At 37.6% G+C, this 21,969-nt stretch overlaps 1 protein-coding gene across 5 annotated transcripts in view; it reads right to left on the reverse strand.

Moving 5' to 3' along the window:
- Nucleotides 1-2,523: 2,523 nt before the first annotated feature.
- C3H1orf21 (chromosome 3 C1orf21 homolog) overlaps nucleotides 2,524-21,969 on the reverse strand; it is a 151,538-nt gene continuing 132,092 nt past the window's right edge. For 3 of the 5 annotated variants that reach the window (XM_034409625.3, XM_034409626.3, XM_087890100.1), the window contains 2 exons: nucleotides 6,009-6,165; nucleotides 2,524-4,891 (listed from right to left, as the gene is read on the reverse strand). In XM_034409625.3, coding sequence (XP_034265516.1) covers nucleotides 6,058-6,165 — 108 coding nt within the window. In that variant the 3' untranslated portion in view covers nucleotides 2,524-4,891; nucleotides 6,009-6,057. Of the gene's footprint in view, nucleotides 4,892-6,008; nucleotides 6,166-14,498; nucleotides 15,542-21,969 lie in introns of those variants that run through there. The other 2 variants (XM_034409627.3, XM_087890099.1) reach the window with 1 other exon arrangement.

Here is a 21,969-nt window from a genome sequence, read left to right on the forward strand (position 1 = left end):
ATGCTTCTTTTAAAAGACATGTCTCAGAGGAGTGAAAAACAATATGCTAAGACCAGATTGACAATATTTTGGAAGGATTCCTAGCAATTGTGGAATGCACTAAAGTCTGTAGAGGTCTCCTACTGGAGGAATTAAGTCATACATCCTCCAGTGCAAGTATGTCCCCAATTATGCATAGCTATGGGCTCCCTGTATTGAATCAACATAAGCATCAGGTATTCAAATTGGAATCTAGGATGAAATAAACACAATATTTTATTTTTGCAGGTGCTCAAGGCTTCCTTCAAAGCTAATTTTCTCAGCGGACTCATCAACATCTTGTGGCCCAGTCCAACGTTTCTCTGCTATCATTTTCTGTTTTGAATCCTTGTTTTACTTGAACTAATAAACCCTTCGTTCTTCTGTAAAGGCGCAGTAGATGTTTTGGGACCTAATTTCTCCCTTTGGGAGATGTAATTTCGGGTAACGTTTCCGAAATTTAGGGCTGCCCAGACTGATTACCAAACACTATCTTCTTTATCTTTATCTTTATTCAAATTTCTATACCGCCCTTCTCCTTTCGGACTCAGGGCGGTGAACAGCCAAAAAATAAAACATTTTATATACAAAAGTTAAAATAAATTTAAAATAATTAAATAAATTTGGCCCATTAATTTAAAACATTCCAATTAAAACCATATCAAAATTATTTAAAACCAATCATAAAATCAGGACAGCCCGGCTAACTGAAAAAAATAGGTTTTGAGAGCCCAACGAAAAGTCCGGAGGTCTGGGATCACTCGTATCTCTGGGGGTAGATTGTTCCAGAGGGTGGGTGCTACCACAGAGAAGGCTCTCCCCCTGGGGGTCGCCAGCCGACATTGCCTGGCCGACGGCACCCTGAGGAGGCCCTCTCTGTGGGAGCGAACTGGCCGGTGGGAGGCAATTGGTGGCAGGAGGTGGTCCCATAGATACCCCGGCCCTAAGCCATGGAGCGCTTTAAAGGTGATCACCAACACCTTGAAGCGCACCCGGAAGTCCACCAGGAGCCAATGTAGCTCGCGCAGGAGAGGAGTCACATGGGAGCGCCCTGTCGCTCCCATAATCCCCCGCGTGGCCGCATTCTGCACCAGTTGGAGCCTCCGGGTGCACCCCAAGGGGAGCCCCATGTAGAGAGCCTTACAATAGTCCAGACGAGAGGTGAAGAGTGCCTGAGTGACTGTGCGTAGGGAGTCCCGATCCAGAAAGGGGCGCAACTGGCATATCAGGCGGACCTGATAGAAGGCCCCCCTGGCCACGGCCGTCGTATGCCCTTCTAAAGACAGCCGTGCGTCCAGGAGGACACCCAAGTTGCGAGCCCTTTCCGTGGGGGCCAATGATTCGCCCCCAATAACCAGCGATGGTGCCAGCTGGCTATACCGGGATGCCGGCAGCCACAGTCACTCGGTCTTAGAAGGGTTGAGTCGGAGCCTGTTTCTCCCCATCCAGACCCGTACGGCTTCCAAACACTGGGACATCACTTCCAAGGCATCGTTGGGATTGTCTGGGGTGGAGATGTACAGCTGAGTATCATCAGCGTACTGATGGAACTCCACCCCAAAACCTGCTGGGTGAGATCACCACGGATGATCTCACCCAGCAGCTTCACATACATGTTGAACAGGAGGGGCGAGAGGATCGACCCTTGTGGCACCCCACAAACAAGGCGCCTCGGGGTCGACCGCTGCCCCCGTCAACACAGATTGCGACCGGTCGGAGAGATAGGAGAACCACCACAAAACGGTGCCCCCCACTCCCAGTCCCTCCAGCCGGCGCAACATGATACCATGGTCGATGGTATCAAAAGCCACTGAGAGATCTAACAGGACCAGGATAGAGGAATAACCCCTACCCTGAGCCCTCCAGAGATCATCCACCAACGCGACCAATGCCGTTTCTGTGCTGTACCCAGGCCTGAAACCGGACTGGAGCGGATCCAAATAGACAGCTTCATCCAGGTACTGGGGAAGCTGTCGCACCACCACACTCTCAACAACCTTCGCAATAAAACGAAGGTTGGAGACTGGACGATAGTTAGCCAAAACAGCAGGATCCAGGCAGGGCTTCTTGAGGAGAGGCCTCACAACCGCCTCTTTCAAAGCAGCCGGCAGGACACCCTCACTCAAAGAAGCGTTAATAATCCCCTGGAGCCAGCCTCGTGTAACCTCCTGGGAAGCCGGCACTAGACTTAAAGGTGTTCTTTATATCAGCAGAAAGAGAAAGCCATCTTCCTTTGGCCTGGCTTTTAACATCCTGGTGGAGTAGAAGAATGAAGGTGATACCAGTGAACAACTGAAGTCCTGCAGCAGCTCAAGTTACTTTAGTTGGGCGGGGGAGGCCCCTATAGTGAAGAGGCCCCCAATGAAAGGCATAATCCAATCCATCATCTTATGCAACACACTTGATATTTCCTCCTAAAAGTACTATGAATCGCTATCTTTGTCATAAAAATTAGCGACAGCCAATGAAGTTTGACAACGTACTCGGCATTAAAAACAACAGTAATCTGGTTTTTGGAATTTTATTGTCTAGTTCTAGTGTCATATGTATAATCTGCTACCTTGGTAACAGTATATTTTGTTGGGTGATTGGACCTGAATACCTTCTGACACCTCTATCCACAATGATCTTTTTTAAAGAATAAAAAAATTAAAATAATAATCTCTTTCCCAGGAAAAGCAACTGCTAAGTCCTTAAGGAATTTGCAAAATTGAGGTAGAATGCAGTTACACGAAGCACTACTTTTTCAAAGAAAACTAGCACTTCTACAGGAAAAAGATTCCTGTGAATTGGAGTCTTAAGTCTTCACCATCCATGGTCTAGACCAGGGGTGTCAAACTTGCAGCCCACTGGCCAGATGTGTTACATGTTGGCCCCGCCCCACGCGGTTTAGCAAAGGGGGGGAAAGTCCCAATATGTCACGTGACACTGCCGTGACAACATGAATTTGACACCCCTGGTCTAGACTGTAAATTAGTCTATTATAAATACAGTTCCAATAAAACTGTCTGGCCTTTAACTAGACAGTAAATCCTGCGGGCAAAAAATTATGCAGCCTTTTTTGAGCCATTCAATGTATTTCTTGGCTTTTGGAGTTTGTTTTAATAAGCTGAAGAACAGGTACATTTTAACAAACTACCATAGCAGCCATGAGTTAGGTAAGCAATGCATTTTAACCAATGACTTTTCTGGTTGATGAAGTTTCTACACTGTAGCAATAGATGGCACTAAAGATTAAGACCAAAAACAGGAATTTGATTCATATTTAGACTTGGATAAGACTCAAATTCCCCTAGTCTAGAATTTCATTTCCACCTAATTATTTATGGAAGTTCATGAAAAGGTAGTAAACGGTATTTGTTCCTTCTCTCTTCAATAGATTTAAGATTTTGAAGTATTCTTTGATCAGTTATCCTCAGATTTGTGCTAGAGAGGCTAAATTATGTTGGATATTTGGGGACTTTAAGAATTGTAGCTTATTTCCTGTAAAATCAGGAGGTGGCTGTTACATAATTGCTTGCATTAATCATCAAAGTAAAACTTGTTTGGATCCTGGACAAGTTTTTTTTCCCTTCTATTAAATTAAAAGTATTTTAGCTTTGGATCATTTCCCTCAAAGAATAAATGAACAAGTACAATTTTTTGACTTGATTTGGTTGAATTTGGTTTTCTTTATCTGGATTTGGAACTTGTGTGGGAAAAAAATCTCATTTGATATTATATTTATGCAGAAATAGTGAAGCTTCAAAAGGGTAACATAAAACATATATTTACATTTGATGAGTTTCAAGAGCAGATATTTTAGCAGTAGATTAATGAAGCACTCATATTCTGTTCCTCAGTCCATGTAGAAGCATGCATATAGGGTATTGCAAAAAGAAAAAGATTTATTTTTCTATGGTTTCTCCTTTCTATTGGGGCTCCAGGAAATCACTGAAACTTTCGTTGCATTCTAGAAGTGAACACTTCAGGCAAAAAGCAGTTTCTTTGGGTTGGTAGAATATGGGAACAGAATGCTAGGCACATCTGGTCAGCAGTCGTTACACAGTGGCCTACCAAATGTATCTAAGAAGCCCACAGACAGGAGACCAAAGAAGCACTCTTCTTTCCTTCATGTAGAAAGTCCATGTTTAGAAAAAAAAAATCACTTTAGTGAATTGCAAGGATCGGATTAGGATATGGGGACTGCTCCTAGCTTTGCTTTATGCTGGAACTCTTGTGAGACATTTGGCTCTTAGTTTCTTCCTGTTTACAGATGTTTACAGCTAGGTTTTGTCCCGTAAAAGTTTATAATGACCATATCCTTTTGATTATACTGGCTGGGTATTATAGGACTTGTAGGACTACAATCTTCTATTTCTACGAATACTTGTAATAAAGTGAAGGCTCTTTGAAGACTTTTAAACTATCCGTCTTTCTTTGATTCTGAATTTTAATTTAAGTAAATAAGGAAGTATAATGAAAATAGCAGAATAGTTTTTAGTGGAATTTAGTGGAAAGTTCATATTGCTTTTTTAAAAAGTTAATAAATTATCTATTGCCTGATCGAATGCATAATTTTCACTTTTCTACACTTCAACCTCTGCCTGTTTCATAGCTGCAAAACAAACACAAGTTTTTTGTCCCATTTGTCTCGTAAAGTCAGAACATACAACTCTGCTTGCTCAGGATCAAAGAAAACAGAAATGTCCTTAATGCATTTTTTTATTTATATATCAATTCTATGAGTCTTTTTTCCAAATGAGCATTTTTCAACTCAGGATGATGACTCCCTTTGTAGAAAGGTTCAATCTTGGAAGACGTCTCCAGAGGAATGAGCAAGGTTGATCAGGAGCAGCAAGATCGCCTCTAGTTGTCCCTGGCCGAAACAAATCTAGAGAAAATTGGGAGAGAAAAAAGAACCAAGCAGAAAGTGTTATTTATAACAATGCTGAACACATCAACATATTATTAGAGAGAAGATATGGATGGGGAAGAAGCAGCCTGGACCACAGCATCTGTCAACAACCTGGAATTGCGTGCATAAGCACACCAGCATGCCTACCGTCCCTGTCCTAATGAATGAATGAATGAATGAATGAATGAATGAATGAATGAATGAATGAATGAATAAATAATTGCTTTGGACCAATGATTTTCCTTGTAAAATTAAAATCTATTGAGGAGACCTATCTAACACCTGAATCCTTGACTATAAATAGATCATAAGTGATTCAGGTTACTTTGGCACCTTTGCCTCTCTCTGTATTTAAGAGTTGTTACATTTCCTCCATATATTGTGCAAATTTGTTATCTTGCCCATAGATAACTTGCCTTTAGAAGAAGCCTATAAAAATGCAGAACTGAGACAGGAAACCCAGGGGAATATGTCACAGAATAAAACAAGAGAATGAATGAATGAATGAATGAATGAATGAATGAATGAATGAATGAATGAATGAATGAATGAATGAATTTAGACAAATTTCAGTTTGAACCAACACTATCCATTTGTTACTAAAGTAAATATTTGCATATATCCTTTTATTTAGTCCAGATGAGCACCACAAAACTGTGTGTTTTTAGAGTTGAAAACAGCAATCATGCTAAGGTTTTGGGAATGAAAACTTGTACTTTCTTGGGATATTTAAAGAATGTTCAAGTTGTAGGACTTTGCTTATTGACTCTAAACTTCTGGTACCTTTATGGTGAAGTGACTGCCATTCCATGCCACTGAAAAGTTGATCCATCTTGCTAGAGATCAAACTGTAACCCTTAATATTGTAGTTTTTCTCCTAGAATACCCAACCCTGCTCCAAATTTTCTTTGGAATAAATTCTCTTCCCCTCTCTCCCCATTTTCCACAAATTTACAATAAAATGATAGAGCTACCTAATTTCCATTATAATTAGCACATTCAGAAAACATGCTCCTTATTGCTGAATTATGGAGAACAAGAAATCTTTTTTTTTTTTTTTGCTTTGATGTTGCTTATTTTAGTATAATCATACCTTGGTACTGAACTGCTTCAAAACTTGTCAAATCTGACTGCTTCAATACTCAATTCAATTTGAAATAAGAATCTTGTCCCGGTACTCTTCTGTCTCCTGGTCCTGGATGGGCAAGGTAGAACTTGCTGATGTTGGCTGTCTTGTGACTTACTACTCCCTACAACCAAAATAAAGGGTCATGTCATGTAGTAAGTCCCATGGTTTGCTCAGTACTCATCATTTTTAGTACTCATTACTCCTCCCAGAACGAATTAGCCATGAGTACCAAGGTACGACTTGTATAAACCCTCCTAAATTTACCTATCCAGATCTCAGTACTTTTTGAAAATCCATTTGGCATAACTTAACTGTGGCCTGTTTCTAATTTCTAAATAATCTTAAAGTGAGCATTAGGGTACAGAATGTGTATGGAAAAAAAGAAATTTATTTTTTCTACAAATAATGATTTGGCTAGGAAGAAATTTAAGGAAGCATCATCCAAACATTTAGTTTTCTCAACTTTGGCAATTTAAAGATGTGTGGACTCTGGCCTCCGGAATTCCCCAGCCAGCATGAGGTTGAGGAACACTTTAGATAACTATTAGACCCCAGTTAAAAAGGTCAGAATATCATAGTCTGCACAATGGAAATTGATGCTTCAGGATAGCCCAGATTTCAAATAGTGGGGGAGGGAAGAAGTTTTTTCAAAGAACCTGGACAAAACTGAGAACATCATAAGAATATTAAACAAACATTTGTGCATCCCTGGGTAAAGCCTGCTCGATTTGTTTGTTCCCTTTTTCTATCAGATCAAGGAGGAAAGCAAGTTCTTCAACTCTGAAGTAGCAGTAGCATTGTACTATTCCAAACTATAGAGGCTGAACAGCAGAAATGTGAAATTACATACAAATGTGTACTTGATCCCAGGTACATCTGGGCTAGGATTCTGCTCCCCCAGTGAACCACACATGCTAGAGACCCAGGTGCAGGAACACTCATATTTTGTGTTCCATCACAGCATAGTTAGACACTAAGTGTAAGTGCTGAGTGTAAGTTCGTAAGTGCTGAGTGAACAAAACACTGTAGGGGTTTTAAATATGATATTCAAATATAGAAGGATTTAGATATGAAAATAGGGGGAAAAACATTTCTACCAGCTCTCTAAAAAGGTCATTAGTAATTAGGTTAAGGTTTGTCCATCAGTCCCAAAGCTATGTCTGATATTTTTTAATATAGAAAGGGATAAATTTCAGAATAATGTAAGAGGAAAGTTCTTTTTGTCCCTCTGCTTTCTGAAAAATCTTCTCCTTCTTCAAGTCCTCAAAAACTCTGCAAGATTTCTATTCCCTGCTGCTAATGGATTGTTAACACAGATTTAGATACAATAAGGAGAAAATTTCTGACAGCGAGAACAATTAATCAATAGAATAGCTTGCCTCTGGGAATTGTGGGTGCTCCTTACCTGGAGGCTTTCAAAAATTAGACTGGATAATCATTGAACCAGGATGGTACAAGGTCTCCTGCCTTGAGCAGAGGGTTGGATTAGAAGACCTCCAAGATACCTTCCAGCCCTATGATTTTGTGTTCTACATTCCTCTATGGGAGTAAAGAAACTGCCCTTATCTATGACAAATCCTTGGGGTTTTGTCCCCAGTGTATGTCACTGAGAATGTAAGCTCATGCAAAAAAAAATTTCTGGCATTATGCCTGCAGCCCTCTGGGGTTCAGGGAATTTACTCATCTGACACAATATTCCCCAGGTTGCTGAATCAGTCCACATTTTTTAAAAACTAAGTTTATCATTTCTAACAGAGGCTATTTTATTTTTTTTTAAAATGCATCACTTTGAAGTTAACATGAGAGAGGAGAACAGAAACCTATGTTTGAATCCTAGAAAAACTAAGATAAACTGAATGAACAAAAAAGGTAAAGGAATCCAGAAAAGCATTCTGGCTATATATATATATTTCTTTTTAATGACTCTGTAATCCCTTGCTTCGGGGTGGATTCAGGGCGACTGAGTGAGGTGGAGCATTTACTGGCCAGATGCCCTTCTTGACCCCACGCAGAGTTCACAGCAGATATTTTCTCTTTGCGCCCTGATAGAGAAACATCTGCCACTGTTTAGGGTTGAACTCTCAACCTTGCAAGTGGGACTCAAGCGTCTTTACTACTAGGCCACCTCTCATTCTGAATAAAATATATTGTGGATATATTAATGATTTGATTTCATAGTTATTTTTAAAGGTGGACCATAGAGATATCTAGCTCTCCAGATGTTGTTGGAGTGCTACTCCCAGAATTCCTCTGTTCAGAGTTTGGGTCTAACATCTATACAGCCCAGACTTCTGAACCTTGCTTTACTCTCTTTAAAAACTCTCAAATGAGAGATAGGAAAGAATGAGAATTGGAAAAACCTTGAACAATTTGTGCAGCACAAGTATCATTTCCGGACCTTTACTGCTAATTTATAAATCCCACAAATAAATACATCACTAGTACACCAGCTTATTATTGTTACATGTTATTATTTCACACCATAGATTCAAGTCTCCAAGTTTGAAAGGACATGTAGAAGAACTGTTACAGAAAGTGGAGGCTATCCTTCAAAGGATAGTTGACTTCCTTTTCACAGAAAGCAAGCTGTAGTTATGTACCTTGTCTATCATTAACTTATTATTATTATTTGAATTCATCCTCCAAGAAAGAGGAATCTGCAACCTGCAATCTGAGATAGACAGGACAAGCAGGGAATTATGGAACAAAAACAAAAGGAATTATGAATGGAAGTAAGATGCCCAAACTAAGAATGAAGGAAAATTAAAATAATTTCAGCATTTTAAAGGTTGAAGTATTATGGCCTATCAAGTGAACAGAACTCTTGTAAGCATATAGCACATTAACAACTACAAAGGCCTCTTAAAAAATGGAAGATGGGGAACCTTGCTAGATCAAGCCAAGGACCTATTTAGTCCAGTACCTTGTATCTCATGATGGCCAAACCATTTGTACCAGGAAACTCATGGACCGAAGTGCCCTTATTTAAAGTAGAAACCACCTGTGATTTAGGAAACAACATTTTACCTACTGGTATTCGCTCATTCCTCCACTGATATGTCTAGTCTTCTTTGAAAACTTTCTAATCTGATGATAATTACAGTAATGGCAGCAAACTGCAGTTTAGCTAAACTTTTTTTAAAAAAAAATTCCTTTCACTTGCCCTAATTTTCCTATATTACTTTCATTAGGTGGTCTAATTTTCTAATGTTGAGAAAAAATTTGTTCTATCCTCATTCTGTTTACTAGGCCTGATTTTATATACCTTTATCATGTGTGAGTTTATATATACTGATCTTCCCAGTATTGCAGTTGTTCCCTGTAGGGAAGCTGCGATGGTCGCTTTTCATTTTCACTGCCCTCTTTCCACACCTTTTTAAGACCTGAAATATACTTTTTGAAACAGCCTAGCATTCTAAGTGCAGTTCTGTCATAGATTTATAGGATGGCATTTCTATATTGGCAGTTTTATTTTTGTCATTTTTTTTAAAAAAAGCAGGCAAATGCACGTGCTTCATTCAGTTATATTCTTTAGGTCTCCCTTTTCCTGTTCAATTTCTGACAATTTAGATGACATTCTTATTTATATAAGCTTTGGATTTTTAGAGCCAACATGGAAAGGAATAGAATAGAATAGAATGGAATGGAATGGAATGGAATGGAATAGAATAGAATAGAATAGAATAGAATAGAATAGAATAGAATAGAATAGAATAGAATAGAATAGAATAGAATAGAATAGAATAGAATAACAGAGTTGGAAGGGATCATGGAGGTCTTCTAGTCCAACCCCCTGCTTAGACAAGAAACCCTACACCACTTCAAACAAATGGTTATCCAACATCTTCTTAAAAACTTCCAGTGTTGGAGCATTCACAACTTCTGGAGGCAAGTTGTTCCACTGATTAATTGTTCTGTCAGGAAATTTCTCCTTAGTTCTAAGTTGCTTTTCTCCTTGATTAATTTCCACCCATTGCTTCTTGTCCTACCCTCAGGTGCTTCAGATGCTTTCCTCCCTCTTGTTTGTGGCAGCCTCTGAGATATTGGAACACTGCTACCCTGTCACCCCTAGTCCTTCTTTTCATTAAACTAGACATACCCAGTTCCTGCAACCGTTCTTCTTATGTTTTAGCCTCCAGTCCACTAATCATCTTTGTTGCTCTTCTCTGCACTGTTTCTAGAGTCTCAACATCAACAACAAGATGTGACAGCTTGATGCTTATTTGCAACTGTTAATTTCAGTGGTCATCTGTGCTTTTTTTTATTGTTGCAAGCAGTCCAACATCATTGAGAGTTGGGTAGCATATAAGTTTAATATATCAGTCAACTTCTGTTTTCAGATCTTTGTGATCTCCAATTTTTTGTCTTCTATTCTGCAATCAATTTGTGTGATCTTCTTGCACAAGCTGAGTGTATGATATACTATTTCTTCTGCCTTTTGTACAATCAGCACTTTGAATCATTTGAAGATTTTTCAGTTCTGGCCTGGATTGCATTAGTTCAAGTAGCCTTTTCTTGAGCAGCCCAAATCATGCCTTCAGTTTCTTTTTTTAATGTTCCAGTTATAAACCATTTATCTTTATCTTTAACCACTTCCCCCTCAATCTTTTGTAGAAATTGACCTTGTAATTTTTCTTGCCAGTATTCTATTGTTTTATTACACTATATTGATGTTTTGTTTTCTGCACAATCAGTAAGTTCCAATTTTTAACTTTCATAAATGCTTGCTTTGGCTGTCTTTTACATAATCAGCCAATGCATGCTTTTCTTCTTTGAGAGTTTGTTTGACCTGAAGTAAACCTCTGTCTCCATTCCACTATAATGCATAGTGAAGTCAGTAACTTCCTTATTTTTCAGTCCAAACTGTTCAGTTCAGCCTGTGTCCAGTTAATAAGTGATACAGCAATGTATCAAATGAAAGAAAATGTTTAAAAGTTATAATTTATATAGTTACTTACCAAGCACATCTAAAGTATATTAAAGTAACCAAAATATTTTTACAATCCCCAAGGAATGTTTGGAAATAGAAAGTTGAAAAATTTAATACGCCCTAAAATCATGTCACAGGTATGGCATAGGTATTAATGGCTTGGATGATATTTCTACCATTCAATTTTGTCTTTAGCCCTTTTTTCACTCTTTGGATTCATTCATTAGTAATCACATTTATCATCCACCCATATTTGATGCTATTCAACTATAAAATGCCCACTTACCTGTAGGCATCACCCTAATGGCTCCTGATTGTTTGGTCATTTGGCATTTCAATTCCATTTGTTTGTAACATTACCCTGATTTGTTTCTACTGTAGCATATTTCTCTTGGCCAAATTCCATTGCTATATCTAAGCTGAAAATTATTGTTGTGTGTTCTCTTCCTCTCTCCCAATTCCAAAGTCTTAACTATTATCATTAATTTGTCATGGTCCCTGTGCACAATAGATGTAAAATAATAGTAGACTAGATGGTAGCACATAAAAGACACCAAATCACTGACCTGTTCTGAGAAGGGAACAAATAAGACAATATCCTGTGAAATATGAAAATTTGTTGTGACTATTGGAATACAGAAAATGCCTGGATAAAGGTCTCTACCCTTTGCTTGCCTGCAGAGTTTATTTTGAAATAGAAATGTATAGAATGCTTGTCTGAAGTCCGTCCAGGTTTCAGAGAGCCAGGGAAATTTATTGTCCTGTTATCAGCCAGTCCAAAAGTCAGAGGTTCAAAAGTAGAATCCACACAAATGTCATACATGAGCTGAAGTCAGATATTAATTCCAGCAAGAGAGTCAACTCAGAAATGTTTCTTAAATAAGGTTGCAGCCAGCTGTCAATAACCAAGTTTACTTCTTGGCTTGCCGAGGAGTCGATTAGATCTTCACTGTTCTGCTCTCTTCTCTGTTTATCTGGTGTAGGGACTGGAAGGCCTTATGTCATCTTCACCTGACTTTTGCAGCTGTTCAGATGATGCTTGTGTTTGATCAGCCTCATATGATTCCTGGCTTTGTCCTTTTGAGAAACTGACATTCCAGACTCAACTGGAGCAGCTTCTTTAGGATCAGATTTAGATTCAAAATTTGAGTCCTGAGCCTGGTCTATGACATGTTGCTTCACTGTGAAACCAGGAGTCTTAGTCATGTAGGGTACTTGTTGTGGATGAAGCTGTTAATTCTCAGAAACAAAGGAGGATACCTGATGGTTAGATATAATAAAAGAGAAAATGTATGCACTTTATAATCAGAAACAATCCAGGATCTTTGCCGGAAGCTAAAGTGACAGTTTCTGAGGTAGTTGACAAATGAACTTTTATGTAGATGCAAGTATGAATCAGTGTTGCTTAAGCAAGAGTAGGAATTATGTTGTGAAGATACTATAAAAATCATAGGACATGAACCAGTGCCAAAATTTGCTACAGGAATTAGTCTGTGCAGAGTTTGAAAATGATTCAGAAATGATTTGCAAAAACTTGCCCAAACACAGCCCTTCTCTGCTATTCATTAAAGCAGTCATTCCTCACCAGTTTGAAGCCATAGCTGCTTTGAAGTTGCTTTAACAATCTACTTGTTTTACTGAGTCAATTCATTAAAGCAGTGGTGCCTTTTTCTAGAAACCTGGCTATTTGAAGGAATAGCATAAATATTGTGCTAACAAATTACGAAATAATTCTTCCAAGTACTTTAATTTTTAACTACATAAGTAAAGTATGTTCAGGCTGGATTGTACTCATAGTGATAATATTGAGTTTAAAGTAGCCAATTATAGCTGTATCATCTTCAATTTGGCAGGGAGCAAGAATGAAAGTATTGAGGAGAGTGCCATTCCCCTATACACTACTAATCAGTGATTGGAAGGCTAGAATCATGAGAAGCTAAGACTTTCACATAACTATTGCATTGAGAGAAATGCAAGTAAAAATATTACAATAAGTTGCAATAAATTATGCGTCAGACATGGAGTCACCAGTCTAGCTATGTCAACCCTGGTCATACATAGCATCTGGTCAGCCTCTATGGCACCATTCATTATGAAACTGAATGATGTTTAGATAGCTTCTTCCCATAATTATTTATTGCTTATGCTGTCTATCTTCCTGTAAGGTGACAATGTTCCAAACTGTTTTGTTTTAGGAACACTTCTGATTTATGTTCTTTAGGCATTGGTGCTGGAGTGAAAGTGCCTACCAGATGTCAATGGCTTTGTAGTTAAGGTGGCAAGAGTTAACTGTAACTGACACTGCACCCACCTCAATCTGTGAAGTCTGGACATCAAGTGTTTTGTGAAGTACAATGAAGGCTACATTGATATCAGATGGAGTGAGAGTATTTTGAAGTCAAACACAATCAGTTCCAATGCAACTATAGCACAAAGTTTTGACAATTGACACCCGAGCCCATTCAATGCCCTTCGCCTAAGCAAAAGAGACATTTGGGATGTCTTGGGGAAGGGATTTTTGATCCCACCACTGGATCAATTTAAGAAATAATTCCATAATTCAGTGATGAGGACTCGTAGCAAAAACCCTAAGAGAAGCCCTTCGAGTGGGTTATGAAAAAACACACTATACATGCTGTGTACATCAGTTAGAAGAGGAACTGAGAAACAATGAGCTGAAACTATGTAAGTGGGAGTGGGAAGGGCTCAGCTAAGGAAAGATTCCAGGGAGTGGGTGGGGGGTGGACTATGAAAATCCAAACCATCCTTTCCAAACAGTGTATTCATACACACTACAAAGACTAGCCAATTAAACCAAGAAAACAGAAAATTATAAAGGAAAAAGAGGAAGCAAGACACTTAGGAAAATAATTCTTTGCAGAGCTTAGAGTAAATATGGAAGGGATTTTAAAAAAATCTAGTGATAATGGATAAAGAGAAGGTAAGGAATGAACCAATTCCACCATAAGTATCTGTTTTTACAGCAGAGATAAATGATTTGAAAAAGACAATGTTGTTCCCTTCTCTCACCAAATACTTGACGAATCATTCAACAGATTAATACCCAAGAAGTTATTATCCTTCTCAATCTTTGGGAGTCAATGTTTCATTGTTGTGTTTACTTGAAGTTGGATGAGTCAAAATCTACATACCTGTGAATAATCAGCTGTTAGGTAAAAATCTTGACATCCTTCACTTGCTGCAAATGAGTTAATGGCAAATAGAGGACCACTTATATTTTAAGGGAAAATATGACGAAAACCCCTTTAGTAAGCTCCTTCAATTAGTTGGACATATGTACATTCCCATGGGATAAAATGTTAATTATTTTACAAATCCCATTGACAATGTGCTTTCTTTATTGATGGACTGCCATCACGAGATCCTAATTGGGCAAATGCAGCTCCATTGCTGCAAGCTGTATTTTCCTTTATGATTATGTTCCTCAAAGTCACAGAATCCGTTACCAAGCTCGTAAAATAGTTAAGTTATAATGTATTTTTTAAAAAAAATAAATGCAAAAGTTTTTTTTTAACCTTAGGATCATTTTTACTCATGACAATATTTGTTAAAAATATTACATCTGCCTTTGAGAAGAGAGAGTATCAACTTTTTATATTATGGAAAAATAAACTCTACAGACATCTCAAATTGGCACACAGCATTTGAAAATAATATCCTTTCAAATCACCTTTCCAAAGGTCTCCTTTACCAACTCCCTTTTCCCAATTATTCTTAACACACTGGGATGTATGAATGGGTATAAGACAAGAATACCTAAAAACAGTAAAATGTTTATTTCTTTAAAAAAAGAGAGTGTGTGAGAGAGAGAAAGGGAGAGAGGAGTCAAACTGATTGTGATCATAATTTCCATCTGCGGTCAGCAAAGCCAATACTGCAAGTATATTCCTTGATTGAAATAGTTAATAAAAGAAACTGGCGGCTTTTTAAAAAAAAATACAGATTTTCTGCTCCTGCATCACCATATTCAGTATCTGTATGACAACATGCTTTTTAATTCTTAACTTCTTCCTAGCAGAAAACAAAGTTCATCATGGCAAAGCATCCCATTTTCCAAAGCTCTAAACTGTCAATATAACAAGAACTCCATGCCCCTGGGCTGATGAATAGGGTGAACTGGAAGATTCAGCTGCTTCGTTATGGAAGATTTTGTACAATGCCACCTCAGCCAATAGAAAACAGGCCAACAGCCCAAGTGAAAGCTACAGTGTCTTTTAGATGTTCAAAGTCAAACGTCCATGGTGTTCCTGGGCACGGGAAATGAAAACTTGCAACAGGTCTCAATTAGCAGCAGCAAAGGCAGTTCCATAGAAGCTGTTCTTCTTCCTTTGAACCATGCTCATTGTATGGTCATTAAGAAAACACTGTAACTGAATGGAGCATACAATGTTGAAATAACTGTTTGTTATGTAGTGCTGTTCACTTGAGAAGAGTCCCCCAAAAGATCTGGATTGAACCGTCATCTATTTACACAGGAGCATTCCTGTTTCGATTGGCAGAACTGGCACTATGTGATATCCTCTTCTTCTGAACAGTAATCACGACCCTTTAGAAGAAAAGAGATTTTTTTAAAAAAAAAAAAGTACACTGAAACCATACAAAAAGATAGCTCATCAAAGACATAGGATAACAGTCCTACCATCATTTTGATGTATAGACATCTGATTCAAAGTAGAACCTCTGGGCATGACCATACTTCATTCTATAACTTTGGTCGCAAACCGATTTGGTCGTGACCCAAACCTAATTTTGGAAATTTGGTGCTTATAAAAAAAATGGCGCGGAAGGGGAAATCGGCTACGGAAAAAAAAATTGTGAATTTTTTGGTAGGAATCCGATTTGGTCGTGGTCAGAAGCATTCGTGACCAGAGGTTCTACTGTACTTCTATTCCACAAAACAGAGGAAAATTACATTAGCCAGTTCCCATTCTGTTTGTTTTACAATAACTTTGTGAACTGGGTATGTCTGAGAAGTGTAAACCTCTCTACAGTCTTTCAGTCATTGGCAATCATTTCCTGTTGTTGAAGAAAACTGAATGGTCAGGTACCACTTACCACGTTGAGACTACACTCCCTAATGAGGCAAGAATTTAAAAATGCTGTGTGTAACTTCTACCTGCAGCAATTAAGAACTGCAACAGTATACTTCAACATACTTCATTTCTTTGTATTTCCAGTAATCATCAAGGTCTTAAAGGCTATATTAGCGTGTCTTTCAATAACTTATAGTGCTTATAGTAACTTATATTGCTGATGTGCGCTGATTCTCAAATAAAGAAAAAGCTTAATATCACAGAACAGGTTAGACGTTTCTGGGAGGCCTTTATACATCCCTTATCTAGATCTCAGCTCTTTAAAATTAAAAATGAAGTTTTGGAAAAATACAGCGTCCTGGAATAAATGTTTTCCACTCTGTGTGTGTGTGTGTGTGTGTGTGTGTGCGCGCGCAAGGTGCACATGCAGACATAATATTCTAGTATCTTATATGTATGCACATATCTATACATAGATAATATAGATTGTAAACAAATAAGACTGATAAATAAAATCCACTCCATAGACTGGTTTGATTTTTGGATTTTCGCTCCTCATGTTTGCGTTTTCAGCTATCCCATTTAGGTCTCATAATGCCAATCTATAAAAGTGGATATTTGCTAAACTCAGATACCATATATTACATATGTATGCCTTTGGATAAGCCAGTTTGCTGCACATCAGAATGAAATCTATATGTTTGCATAAACTTCTTTGGAAAGCTCTTATTTCCTACTTAATCCAATCTTAACTTCATGAACTTGATGGTCTAAAAATTATTGCAAATCTGCATGAGAGCTCCTGTAACTTAAAGGCTAGGAGTATATAATTACAGTACTTACATAATTGTTATCTCACAAACCCAACCCACATTGATTATATGGTAATAATATAAGAGTTTGAGTAATCTTCCAAAGCAATTCCATATGCAGTGTTATAAAAATCTGAGTATAATTAACCATGGCATGACAATCTCATGTTAAAGAAGGATCACAGCAGGATCATCATTTAAACCAGTAGAAGGTAAATAGTTGAGTCTCCATATTCACAAGATTTATGTTGGTGGATTTGTCTTTTCATGGTGGCAGTTGTGAAATTTATCATACTAAAAATCTGGCTGCTGCTTGCTGCATTCACCCTGTGAGTGATGGGGAAGCAAATACATCTTTAGTCTCCCAGAGAAGTGTCATCTGTGTAGGATGGCTTGTGATCTTGGTGTGATTTGTGTATCTGCATTAAGTTACTATAGCTTGACTTTAGGCATATGTGTGTTTATGCATGCAGGGACAACATCTGGGAGTAACTGGGCAAGAGTATATATTTTCACTGAATTTCACATTTTCAAAGTTTTGACATGAAACCCCCATGAATATGGAAAATTGCAATCTGTTGTGGAAGTAATTTAAAACTCCACAGAGAAATTAAGATATAAGACTACTCCATAAGCTGAGAATATGATCAACTCTATCCAGAAAACTCTTAACATTACCTTCTAAATCAGATACAATAACCACCATCAACAAAGTTTGCTTTATCCAGATTAAACTGCAGTTTATATGCTGGAGCCAACCATTTCTGGTTTCATCAGACTCACTTTCAAAGCAGAAAATGAGGACAATGTTATCGACTTACTGATGACTCATTCCAAATTTTCATGACTGTGCTTGGTTGCCTGTTTGCATTAAAAGGAAAGGCAGTGGGGACGAAACAGCTCTATTGCACAGCACGGTATAAGGCTTAATGGAATAGTCCTAGGATGCTGGAAACATTCATTGGATTCCTTTCCTATCAAAGGCTAATTAATCCGGAAAGATCTTAAGGACAGTGGTCATGGCTCAAAAGACCTTCTTGCCTATTCTCAGCATAGATCGTCCTTTAAGACAGCAAAGCAATTTTGGTGTCAATCCCCGACTGAAATTATTGATGCATATATGGTTAAGAAGCACCATATACTTATTTCCTTTAAGAATTTGATAAATAAATATTATCGAAAGTTGTGTTTCCCACAGGATTATAAATTCCATTATTCCATTACGTTCCATTATTCTTAACCAAAGAGCAACCATGGGCAACCCACGTCTTCCTGAAGAATGGCATGCAGCTCTTCGGCATAGCTCCTTTCTCAGGATAATAATTGCCATGAAAAAAGAGGTCATGGCTGAACTTATTAATTCAATTTAAAAATCTGTACTTGAATATAGGTCACTGTCATGAAGCGTTAATATTAGCATGCTTAAATTATACCTTCTTCCTGCAATTTGGATTCAGTCTTCACCTTTAGTTCAAAATATAAGCAAGACAAAGAAAAAATATTTTAACCAAATTGCCAGACAGGGAGAAGATAAAAAAAATCTGGAGATCAAATAAATTGAGTAAAACCTTCCTTTAGAAAGGGTTGAAATCAGGAGATGGGAATGGAGTGGGAGAGAGGGAAGCTTTTGTGAGAAAATCTATCTATATCTAGGTTAAAAGGTCTATATTCTTAAAAGGCCTGAATAGGGAAACAAACCTAATATTGTTGTATGCTACATGAGTAATCATCCCTGCTAAAACTCAATACGTTTTAGTTTTGAAATTCAGTTAAGTTCATGCTGTGTGTTTTAATCAACTTGATGATTTTATTTTGGCAGGATAGCATTATATTCCTTAGCGTTACAACCCTAAGTACAATTGCAAGAGGAGAAGTTGTAATCAACACACGAGAATGAAATGATGGTGACATAAGAAGTGGAAATTATTGTTATTTAAAAACAAGAAAACAATGTGGCCAAAAGCAATTCATTTCAGGCTTCTTCTTCTTCTTCTTTTTTGAATAAAGACTAAGAATTGGGCCTCTTTGTCATTGAAGAGAATCACATTAGGATAGGAACATTGTAGAATAAATTATAGATGAGTCATGAAATATTTCTAAATTCTGGCCAGGCCTATGGAAAGAGATGTACACATTCTGTCAATTGTTTTAGATTGAAATGCAAATTAGATTGAGCTTTGTAGCTACATGCAAATCATGGTGTATTTTCTAAATGGTATGACTGATATGATGGAACTCAGACAGCATCTTTGAGATTACTGCTCTATTAATTTTTATATATTTAAGCTCTTCTGAGAACAGTGAATAAATAAATTGTCAGCGTTCCAGAAAACCCCCAACACCCAGTAAAAACGCAGAAATACCATCTTGCATTTAATATTTCAACATTAGTTCTACTTTTAAATACTTGATTCTACCTGCTAACTATCCTGCATCTTCATCATTTTTATCACAAACACACATTTGTATCCAATGTTATGTTGTACAGTTAAGGGTCCTGGGTTATCATCATGTAAATCTGAATTCAAATCCCATTCATCATCATCATCATCATCATCATCATCATCATCATCATCATCATCTTTATTACGAAATAAAGTTTATTTCGTATTATTTCATTTATTAGTCTATTATGAAAGTTTACTTAACGACGAAATTCACTTAACATTCATCCATTGACTCACTAGGTAACTGTAGACCATTCACATTCTCTCAACCTAATAGTGTTGATATGAAAATAAAATGGAAGAGAATATTATGTGTATGCATTCTGAACTCTATAAAAGATGGCTATAAAATAGAAAGTACAAATTTGTCTAAACCACTGGTTCTCAAAATGTGATTTTCAGGTCATCAAGACCTTTTCAAGGAGTCTGCAGAGTCGAAAATTTTAAAATTTCCTGGTTTTAATTTCTAATTCAGTAAATATCAATAGATATAATCCACATAAACCAGAGCTATGTGAGATCCTCTATCATTTTTTGGATTGTAAAATAGTCTTGAGATCAAAATGTTTGAAAAATGCTGTTCTAAACATATTGGTCATCCAGGTCCTGGTTGTCCTAAAGGTGCTTTTTCAAGAGGCACTGGACTTCCTTGTTTTTCTTTGAAGACATTTCGCTTCTCATCCAAGAAGCTTCTTCAGTTCTGACTGGATAGTGGGGAATGGAAGGATTTATATTCCTTGCAGACAGCTGGTCATTTGCATTCTTTTAAAGAGTCGTTGAGGCCACATGAGAAGCGAAACATCTTCAAAGTAAAACAAGACAGTCCAATTGCTTCTTGAAAAAGCACCTTTGGGACATGCTGTTCCAAACCATTAAACTTGGAAGGTCCTAATGCTTCCATCTCTGTGCTTGAGGCACTAGATACATATTTTAAATTTTTTTTTTAAAAAAAAGCACAAAATCTAGGCAATTTCTGACACAGATATTCTCTAGTCTTGTTATCTTTAACTAATTCTAAATTATTCCTCTTAAAATAAAAATAAAAATAAACAAAGGTTGCGTGTATGTAAACAGAAGCATGATTACAGCAAATATAGCCCCACAACACAATACAGACAAGGATGAATTTCAGTTTAATGCAACATGTTCCTGTTTTTGCCTCTCCTCTTTCTCATTTTTAACAATTAATGATAATCATGTTCATATTCTGGCAACATTCTGCCTGTTCTGCACCATATCCTTTTATTAGCTGCTTGATTGTTTTAAAATGATGCATTCATAAACAAACTGACACCACAGGAATACAGAAAATCAGTAAGATAAATTATTCTCTTGCATAGCTCTATTATGGGTCCACAGTATGAGGTTCAGAAACCAGAAAAACCAGAAACCAGTAGAAGCACAATGCCTTCTACTTGCTGCAACCTTTTAACAATGTGACTCCTTTTTCTAATTGCCATTCAAAGGACGCAACGGAAGTGGCTGGGTGGCCTGGTGTGGTATGATGAAAATAATTATGTCAAACATTTTTGCTTTAATGATAGTAAAGGGAACTGCAAAGACACTGCAGCTTTTTTGATGAATGGTTCTCCAAGGGATTAAAGTGGTTCCCTACCACAGAAACTCTAAACTTCAGTTGGTCTTCTGTTTTCATGATGCCCTTTAGAAGAATGTCAATGAATGCACATGCAAGCACATATTCAGAGCATAATTTTTTGTTTCTTAAAAAGAAATGAACAGAGCTATGAAGAGTCCACCCACATGAGTGAAAACGGTTTTGCAGCCTGCCAAAACTAAGCTCTGAAATCACAAATAAAGCCATGGGCGAAGGGGAAAAAAAAATCAAGCTTCCATCTCCACAAAATACTGTTTTAGCAATAGCACTTAGTGCTTTACAGCAATCACTGGGTGGTTTACAATGTCGGCTTCTTGCCCCTAACAAACTGGGTCCTCATTTAATCAACCACGGAAGGATAGAAGGCTGAGTCAATCTTGAGCCAATCAGGATTAAACTCCAGGCTGTAGGTAGAGTTAGCCTGCAATACTAGATTCTAATCATTGTGCCATCACGACTCCTGTTTTAATCTCCCAAGCTTCATTCTTTATAAGTGATCAGTAGAATCCAAGAAGGGTTGTACTGCTATCACATCTAGTTACACAAACATTTTGAGTCAAGATTAACACCTGGAAGTTTTGAAGCCAACTCTGCCCACCGTGCTTCTTCCCACGATAGCCCCTCCATCACACATACAGGACACCAGGACTTTTTTTTTGAAACAAAGATACAAATAGTGGCTGCTAATGCTGTCTTTTACAGCATAAATGTGTGAAGCTTTGGCAAAGACTTTCTTCATTATGTGCTTCAACAGATCATTTTTGCCCTGACATGTTAGCTCTAACTACCCCTGGGAAATGTAGTCCTAATGCAGCTAGGTGACACTTAAAGACAACTGGGTTCAAGGAACATTTATTTATTTATTTATTTATTTATTTATTTATTTATTTATTTATTTATTTATTTATTCAACTTGTATGCTGCCTTTCTCCGAAGACTCAAGGCGGCTTACAATGCATTAAAAACCATATATAAAAACATTAAACATTAAAACATTAAAAACAATTAAAACCCATTCACACCATTCATGGCCAGATCTTGCCAAATCGCAACAGCGAGATCAACGG

The sequence above is a fragment of the Pantherophis guttatus genome, chromosome 3, assembly GCF_059756535.1.
Source record: "Pantherophis guttatus breed Tessera chromosome 3, ASM5975653v1, whole genome shotgun sequence".
NCBI classification, from domain to species: domain Eukaryota; kingdom Metazoa; phylum Chordata; class Lepidosauria; order Squamata; family Colubridae; genus Pantherophis; species Pantherophis guttatus.